Source organism: Elephas maximus, chromosome 4, assembly GCF_024166365.1.
Source record: "Elephas maximus indicus isolate mEleMax1 chromosome 4, mEleMax1 primary haplotype, whole genome shotgun sequence".
Classification (NCBI taxonomy): domain Eukaryota; kingdom Metazoa; phylum Chordata; class Mammalia; order Proboscidea; family Elephantidae; genus Elephas; species Elephas maximus.
The window spans coordinates 129,104,591-129,114,265 of NC_064822.1; the positions used below are offsets into that span (position 1 = coordinate 129,104,591).

The following is a 9,675-nucleotide window of genomic DNA, read 5'->3' on the forward strand; positions in this document are numbered from 1 at the left end:
TCTGTATTTCTGTCTGGCAAGCAAATGTCCAAAAAAACTTAACTCTCTCTACCCAGCTTAGAGGAGCTCTACAGAATGACAGCCAATGAGATACTGCCCTAGTTCAGGGCCATTCTTTAAACAGAAGACTGTGCAGGATGGGGAAGGAAATTTAAGACTAGAATGGAAGCAGAGGAGCGTGATGGTGCACAGAAAATATGGCATGATGTAAAACCCAGAGCTCCTTAGTGTCTCTCACGTATGTTTCAGCCAACGAACCCAGAATCCCAATCCTTAGCAGGTTTCCCTAGACCAGTGGTCTTCAAACTGGGTGCTGTATGTACGTCTTGAGGCACATGAAGACATTCTCGGGGAGGGAGGAGGACAGAAACAGGAAGCTTAAGGAGATCATTTTCCAGACCCTCAACTTCCATGTGTGCTTTTTCCTAACACCAATCCACCTGAGAGCTGCACCTGCCATCTGCAGTTTCATTCCCACCACCCTTTCGAAATCACCCTTCTCTCACATGACAAAAGGCGCACCTCTCAGCCAGTCTGAAACATACTACAGTGCATCATCACCCCAAGGCATAAAAAAAATCTCGGGGTTGGTTGGGGAGAGGGACAATTGGAGAAAGTATAACACCTGAGGGAGAAAGCATAACTCCTGAGGGAGAGTAAGTGACAGCAAAGCAGAGAGGCAGAGACTGGCAATAACTAAGAGCTTTATTTCATCCAGCTTTGTGCCTTTTCCATCTACCAATCTTAGAATTAAAATTCAGGCCTGAGACATTTATCATGTTGAATTCATATTAACAGATTTATTTAAATTAAAAAATAAAGTCAAATTTTTTTTCTCACAGAAACTAAATCTAATTTGGCTGGTTAGCTTGTCAATAAGGACTGACTTTGTCAATTATATGATGAACATTTTCCATAAACTGAATAAGCTAAAATTGGCAGCCCCAAAGTTTTACCAAACTATACTAAAAACATATACAGTATACACTATTCAATATACCAGAAATTACACCCTTTGAAAATTATTCATTAAAAAAAAAAAACTTATGATAAATTAAATATCAACTTAAAAATGTACGAGGGTCAATTCAGTCCGCTTCCTTCGACCATATTTGCCTCACTGTGTATAGAGCCAGTCTGAGCTCAGTTTGGGGCTGCTCCTCTTCAGCTTCCCCCTGAGGCCGCAGAACTAGAAGTTTCTACCATAATGCAGCTTGCTCTCTCAGCTCCTGGTGTTAACGGATCCACTGTGTAAGAGAGTCTCTTGATTAGTGACTCTGCTTCAGTAAAATCCAGACTACGGATATTGTAAAGATGTCCCTGTACAATAAATTTCTCATGCTGAAAAATTACAGAGCAAAACAAGGGAAACCTACAATCTAACAGAAAATATGTGGGTAACTTAATTAAGGATTCACTGGAAACAATGATAATAATAATTAAAAAATGTGTAAGGGGATACAAAGATTTTCTGAATTCTTTCAGGGGGTATGAAAGCAAAAAAGTTTGAAGACAACTGCCCTAGATTTCTTCCTGCTTTAACACAGAGCCAGGCTTCTGGTAAAAGAGCAAAACGAAAGCGAAAGACTTTTAAGTGGTCAGTTCTTAATCTCCCAGCATGAGTGAATCCCCAGGGGAAAACATTTTTTTTCCAGTTGCAATCAAGACCATGCCAACTCATAGCAACCCCACGTGTCAGAGTAGAACTGAGCTCCACAGGGTTTTCAGAGGCAGATTTTTCAGAAGTCAATCACCAGGCTTTTCTTCCAAGGTCCCTTCTTGGACTTGAACCACCAACCTTTTGGTTACCTGCCAAGCACATTAACCATTTGCACCACCCAGGGATTCCAGGGGAAAAAATACACTAAAAAGATGTACAGTCAGTCCTAGGTAAAGCTGCTGTTGTTCCTTGCTAAACTCCCACCTCCCTTTCTGAACATCCTGGAGTTCTCACCCCTCTATATGTAGGGGTACAGAGTCCAAATGTTATCTAGGTCATTCCTTCCTTCATAATGTGCCATGGTCCAAAGTGGCTTCGCTCCTGTGGTCTCATCTTATCACCCTATCTTCAAATGCAGCTGAAAAGTTACGGAGGCCAACTATCTGGTTAACCAAATCCCCAGTGTCATAATATGCCACTAGGACCTGAGTGAGATATCGACGCTTTAGGAGGGACTTTTTCCTATTCTTTATCTAATGGAAACACAAATTTGTAGAATTTCTGGTCATTCGGAAAGAGGGTTATGAGCAGAGGGGCATGCCCACCACCCTGCCTGAGAAGCAGGGAAACCAGTCTCTGAAGTCAGACCCTGGGCTAAGAATCCTGAAGCTGCAGAGAAACCCTAAAAGAGCCACCCACTCTAGACCACCCTTCCCTTTGTTCTCCAAACCTAATCCTGAAACACTCTCATTTTATTAACTTTACAGGCTCAGTGCCCCACGTACACATCTTTTCCTTCCTGACTTCAAACATCTAACATTTGAGGGACTTGCCAGATACTCTCACACATGTCACATATAGGGCACCAAATGCTGATGTGACAATGTAAATGTATGCCAGACCTTAACACACAACATCTCATTTAATGTGCCACCAACAATCCTATACGATAGGAGTCCTTATTCCCACTTGGCAAAACAGACTCAGTTTGCCCAAAGTCACACAGCTACTGTGGATTCAAACTCACGGTTATGCGCTCATTCAGAAATTAATTTTAATAAACATTAGAGTATGCCAAGGCCCTGTGTTAAATACTGGATGGGAAAAGGGTGGCAAGTCAGACAGACAAAGCCCTGCTGTCATGGATTGAATTGTGTCCCCAAAAAATATCTGTCAACTTGGCTAGGTCATGATATCCTTGTATGGTTGTATGATTGTCTACCATTTTATCATCTGATGGGATTTCCCTATGTGTTGTAAATCCTATCACTATGATGTAATAAGATGAATTAGTGACAGTTATATTTATGTGATCTACAAGATTAGATAGTGTCTTAAGCCAATCTCCTTTGAGATATAAAAGAGAGAAATGAGCAGAGACATGGGTATCTCATACCACCAAGAAAGCAACACCAGGAGCAGAGCACATCCTTTGGACCTGAGGGTCCTGCGCTGAGGTGCTCGCAGGCTAAGGGAAAACTGATGACAAGAAGCACTGTCCAGAGCCAACAGAGAGAGAAAGCCTTCCCCTGGAGCCGGTGCCCTGAATTCAGACTTCCACCCTACTGGATGGACTGTGAGAGAATAAACTTCTCTATGTTAAAGCCATCCACCTGTGGTATTTCTGTTATAGCAGCACTAGATGACTAAGACACCTGCTCTTGGAGATCTTATATTCTAGACAGAAACAAGCAGTTACAATAAAATCAGTCTGACTCCTTTCCCTCCTTCTACACTCTGAGAAACCTTGGCCCAGGGCCCTGACTTCCCTGGGATATGGGAGGAAAAGCAGGTGTGATGACAAAAAGATGCACTCTGAACTCATCAGCTTTGAACAAAGATGACTTGATTTTAAATCCTGGTTCTGCCACTTACTAGCAGCAAACCTTGGGCAAACAACTTAATCTATCCAAGCTTCCATTCCCCAGTGCCCTGGGAGTACTCTTCCTCAGGTTTGTCCCTTCTTAAAGCTTTCAAGTCTAGGCTCAAATACCACCTCTTCAGAAGGGCCTCTAATCTAAAGTGATCCCCCCACCCCAAGTTATCACATTTTATGTAACAATTTCATGTAACGACCTAAAATCTCCTTGTTTACTTACTGAGTTGATTGTTTACTGTTTCTCCTGTAGTTAAGGGGCTTTGTCTGGTCCAGGGCTATATTCCTAGCAACTGGCAATACTCCTGATCCACAGTAACCACTCAATAAATATTTGTTAAATAAGCTAATGAGTAAGTCAACCAGGCCAAATGAACAATGCTTCACAATTTTTAAATAGGTGGTTCTGCAAAGTTAGACCAGGTTTACTCAAATTATAAGGACATTAGTTTGCTCAACTTACCTAACTGATCTGATCTAAGTCCAGCCCATGGGTACTTTCGTCCTACTGAGGGATTACGGGACTCTGACAAATATGAATTTTTCCACAGAAAGTTTCTCTGGTATTCACTCAGCCCCTGTAATGCAAAGTACAATTTGAGTACCAAGCAATTAATAAACATTGTTTTTTAAAAAAAGATATCAATAAAGATCATTTCTGAGGCTCCAAAGAGTTGAAAGACTTAAAATTGATCATTAAACACTGAGAGCTCTTTAACAAAGCTAGTATTTACCAAGCCCTGTGCTAAGCAGTTCACATGCATTATCTCCTTTAATCCTCACAACCACTTGAGGCAGATGCTAGCAGGTGTCTGAGGCTCAGAGAAACCACGCTTTTCTCTGATTCATTCCGAAGCCTGAGCTCTTGTCTGGTAACAGGTGATAATCTAAATTCTAATCATCATAAAAAAAAAAAATAGATTACCCTAATTAAATTCTCACCAAGTACACAATATTACATGTTATACCCAGTACCATTCCGAAATTTGGTAAAGTCAACCGAAGACAAACTCCCCTCCCATTCTGGATACCAGCCTTAAGACAATAACGCAAGCTTGTGGGAGGCTGTGATCACCTGCTATGTTGAAGGGTGCTAGTCCCCAACAGCTACCAGCTACACAGAAATGTCAACAAACGCTAAAATAAATGCAAGACTATGAAACATACGCATTTCCTACACTCTGTCTTTACTAAAGACCTATTTCTAGGGCCTTTAAAAGATATACACACTTTTAAAGTTTTAAATAGAAGAGGAGTTAAATGCTAGGCTGTGAGATGAGCGATATGTGTCCCAATCTGAAGTCGCATTTAGTTCTCATTATAAAGTGCCCTCCTTCCCTGTAAAAAAAAAAAAAAAAAAAAGTAGACCCCTCGAAGTAAATCTGTAGCAATACCATCTAACTCTCCCACGCGGCAACTCGGAAGTGTGTGCGAGCAGAGAGGAAGCTAGGTAAGAGGAAACAAATATCCTCTAGGGCCGCGGCAGGCTCGGGGCCGCCAGCCTCTGCGGGGCCGAGGGGCGCGGCGCGGAAAGGCAGCGCGGCCCCCGCGAACCGCACCCGCTCCGCCGCGGCTCTCCCCAGCCGCCTTCGGGCCCGGGAACCCTGGCCTCACCTTGAAGCGCACCGGCATGTCGCCCAGCGCTGACGCCCCACCACTCGGACAGTTAACGGGACAAAGAGCCCCGAGGGGGCGGGGCGTCAACAGTCGGTTCCCTAGGAAAAGCTTCTGCCCAGCGTCCCAGACTACGCGCCGCCGCACTGCGCGCTTCCCGCCCTGAGCCGGGTGGCTGTGCCATTCCCCGCCCATTTTCAAGCCTAAGGACCAATAGAGAGTCGGAAACTTTCTGGCGGCTATTAAAATTCTACCAATCGGTACCCGAAAAGGGGACGCCAACCTCCAATGCCAAATCCAGAAGGCGGGCGGGAGGTGGAGGGCGGAAGGCTGGCCAATCAGGCACCCAGAAGCGGAGTGGGCGAGGCCCTGCGGAAGCTTCGTCTTGCGGCGGAGGGATCAACGGTTTCCGAGATTACGGTACCGTGCGCAAGAAAGGGTCTGCGTTCTATGGCAAATAATGTGTAGGAAGCGTCGGGGGACTGGAGTCCTTAACGTCATGAAACATGGTGTGTTCTTAATTCCAAAACGTATAGTGGAACCGAATGTCTTTTTCTGAAAGCAAAGTGTTCAGGTTTATTCTTCTAAATATCAGTTCCTGCAGCCGACAATACCGCTACACAATTTATTGGCCCATTAAAGGGGATGGGCCGAAAAATACAGTTTAGGCAGGTTAAGAAAAAAATTAAATGAAAAAAGAGAAACTGCTGTCTTTTTCCAACGATGTTCTCTCTCCGCCAGTGCCCCCCCCAAGATGTACATACAGCACTTAAATAGTAAACAAAGTTGCTTCTCAGTCTCAACTCATCCACCATTTTTAAATAAAATTACATCTGATATTAATAGACTATTGCTATCATCAAGTATTTCTTGAGATTCTGCCATTAGCAGAACACTGTGCTGCCCTGAAAATTAGAAGAGAAAGAAATTGTCCAATTTTCTAATTTACTTGGGAAAAATACACATATTTATTCAATAATAGTACCACATGCTAAGTTTTGAAATGAGAAGTGCAAACGATAAAGGCTACAGGCATTCGGAGGAAGGAGTCATTCCTGAGGAAGGGGATGATTAGAAAAAGCCTCAGGAAGAAATACTGAGACTCAGTCTTGAAGCTTAGAAGGACTTCAGTAAATAGAGAAAAGTAGGACCACCAAAGGACAGATGTCTGAGTGGAATGCTGCCAGGCTTCTTCCAGAAACAATGAATACAGTACCTTTTGCTTTTGTCATTTGTTGACTGAATGTAAGTATACACTTTTTTAGCACTGTGCTGAGTGAAAATAAGTCCATCACAAAAGGACAAATAAAGTATGAGACCACTATTACAAAAACCCATAAAAAGGTTTACACACAGAACAAAACAATCTTTGATGGTTGAGGGGGCGGTGGGAGGGAAAAACACTATATAGTAGACAAGTGGCAACTTTGGTGAAAGGTAACACAGTACACAATACTGGGGAAGTAAGCAAACTTGACCAAGGCAAGGTCTTGGAAGTTTCATGGACACATCCAAACTCCTTGAGGGACTGAATTACTGGGCTGAGGGCTGTGGGACCATGGTCTCAGGGGCCATTTACCTGAATTGATGTAACACAGTTTATAAAGAAAATGTTCTACATCCTAATTTGATGAGTAGCATCTAAGATCTTAAAAGATTGTGAGCAGGCATCTAAAACACTCCACTGGTCTCACCCATCGGGAGCAAGAGTGAATGAAGAAAACCAAAGACACAATGGAAAGATTAGTCCAAAGGACTAATGAACCACAACTACCACAGCCTCCATCAGACTGAGTCCAGCACAACTAGAGGGTGCCCAGCTACCACCACCGACTGCTCTGACAGGGATCACATTAGGGGGTCCCAGATAGAACTGGAGATACATGTAGAACAAAATTCAAACTGGTCTGACAGAGACTGGAGAAACCAGAAGAGTTATGGCCCCCAAATACCCTTTTAACTCAGTACTGAAGTCACTCGTAAGGTTCACCTATCCGCCAAGGATTAGATAGGCCCATAAAACATAGCTCAGCCATGTATATAAGACTAAATAGACACACCAGTCCAGGGGCAAGAACGAGAAGGCAGGAGGGGACAGGAAAGATTGATGAATGGAAATGGGTAACCCAAGGTGGAAAAGGGGAGAGTGTTGATACGTCGTGGGGTTGGCAACCAGTGTCACAAAACAATGTGTATTGTTTCACGAGAAACTAATTTGCTCTGTAAACCTTCATCTAAAGCACAATTTTTTTAAAAAGTATACCTTCTTTTAAACTGTCGAATATTAACGCAAATCCTTGATGCTCTCCTTTAAGCATTTTCTACAAAGGCTTGTATTCCCGAATCGTAATTGATATCTCTCTGTTCGTCTTCGTCACCAGTGAGATAGTTAAAAATTCATTTGAAGGTGCTACCTGATATCTTAAACAAAGAGAATATTAAATTAATCCCTATGCAGCCACAAATCCGGGGGGGGGGGGGCTTGACAAATGTTAATTGGTGATGACAGCATCTCTGTTGTGTAAATTAAGAATGGCACAAACAAGACCAGTGGAACATAAAAGTACTCTGCAGGAAGGCAGCCCAGATCTTACGGGGAAGGAGAGACACAGCTCTGTACACATACCGTTGTTATCTCAAACGCTAAGGTGAACTTAGCAAAGGTGAGCGGATTGTAACCTGTCTGCTAAGTGAGGACAATGATAACTGCATTTGAGTGCTTCTGAGTAAAGAATAAACCACAACAATAACAACAACATAGATTGTAAGAGTAACCTAGCCACAACCTAGGTTTGCTAAAGACATGTTATAAGGGCTTGAGGAAGAGTATTTTACTTTGTTGTATTTAAACAAAAGTACCCCCGTGTATGAGGCAAAGATGTAGAAATACAAAATGGGACAAGCTTAGTAAATAAGAGTTTTGTCACCTATGGTTTACCAGCTCTTACCCTCTCTGCTACTGCAGGAAACAGACCCAACACCCTACAAAGTCCCAACCAAGTGTTTTGGGGAGTCCACAGAAGGTGTCTCACATGTGCTATTGCTACCACATACAGTGTGCCCAGCAGCACTGTCACTTGTTCTTAAAGCCATGCATCTGTAGGTGTCATTCTTGCTGCTGGCCACCACAACCGCATTTGCTTGATCCTGAGGTTCCTTTGAGCATGGCTGCTGGACAGACGCATGAAGCCTCCTCCAACTGCCAAACCCTTGGTGATCTGTGGCAAAGTGCCTCTCTTCCCTTTTTGTGTTACCCTCTATTGAGTACCAAAGTGTCTTAGAAAGCTTTTTCCATTTGTATTTTAGCCTTTCTTCTCTCCAAAAGTGAAGGCCATGGAGTCTAGGCCAGAACTAATTCCCCAAGATCACATGCTGTGCTTAGATGTTCCTCTCTCTGCCATCAGCCAAGGCCCTCTTATGGCATATGAATGTCATACCTGGCTCCCTCTTCCCTTTGTTGATTGTTTATTGCCTGTGAGAGACTGAACTAGTAGAACCTCTGCAAAGAGAAATTTGGCAATCCTTTTGACCAAGCAATTCCACTTCTATAAATCTGTCTCACAAATATCTAATACATGTGTAGTGAAAAAAATATTTAAGGTTGTTTAATGCATTGTTTATCATAATAAAAGTCTGGAAACAACCCAAACATCCATCTGCAGGGGATTAGTTAAATCAGTGGTATGTCCAGGGGTTCAGAGCAAGAGCAAGCTCTACAGCAGGTCCAGACGGCAGGACAGGCTGCTCTGCTCCTTTGGGACTTCTGACCCAGCAGATCCAGGTAGGTTGGACCCCTTTTGGTATCAGGTACTGCATTTGTTAGGGCCCAGCTGGGAAAGCAGAAACCACGCTAGAGATTTCAACAAAGAGAATTAAGTATTGGTTAATCAGTTATTGGAGAGCTTAAAACAAACCAAAAAGCTAAAAGAGGAAACAAAGCAGCTAACACCCCTAAGGCTGGGAGAACAAAAGGAAAATGTTGAGGTTACTAGAAAGCAAAGGTTTGTACGAGAGGCCTCATGGAGTTGATCAGATCCCTGAGAAGGGGCCGATGCCTGGTGGAAGCTGACGTTTCTTAGCAAAATGAGGCTGGTTCTGAGTATGCCAAAGTAAAAACTGGAGGTTACAACCAACTGCCACAGTAGGCTAAAAGGTCACTGTTAAGGTGATGCTAAGAGGAACAGCATGTACAAATGAGCACCCCAGCCTCTCCCTAGTGTCCTCTATTAGCAGCCCTAACAGAGAGCCAGCCGTGAAGTTTGCAGAGTCCCAGCCTCAGCATCACAACGCAGAGTATACCAATTACCCTCAAGTGGATTCCGACTCATGGCAACCCCATGTGTTTCAGGGCAGAACTGGAATTTTCAATGGCTGGTTGTTTTGAAAGTAGATCACCAGGCCTTTCTTCCGAGGTGCCTCTGGGTGGGCTTGCACCATCAGCTTTTCCTTTAGTAGCCAAACATTTAACCGTTTGCACTACCCAGGGCCCCATAATGCAGAGTACAAAAGGGTGAGATTGGAGCTG

The 9,675-nt window shown here is 43.5% G+C and overlaps 1 protein-coding gene across 6 annotated transcripts in view; it reads right to left on the minus strand.

Annotated features, from left to right (window-relative positions):
- The window catches only part of MDM1 (Mdm1 nuclear protein), a 40,360-nt gene extending 35,075 nt beyond the window's left edge, over positions 1 to 5,285 (minus strand). For all 6 annotated transcript variants that reach the window (XM_049883811.1, XM_049883810.1, XM_049883814.1 and 3 more), the window contains exons 1-2: positions 5,151 to 5,285; positions 4,000 to 4,114 (exon numbers count right to left, since the gene is read on the minus strand). In XM_049883811.1, coding sequence (XP_049739768.1) covers positions 4,000 to 4,114; positions 5,151 to 5,168 — 133 coding nt within the window. In that variant the 5' untranslated portion in view covers positions 5,169 to 5,285. The remainder of the gene's footprint in view (positions 1 to 3,999; positions 4,115 to 5,150) is intronic.
- Positions 5,286 to 9,675: the final 4,390 nt, after the last annotated feature.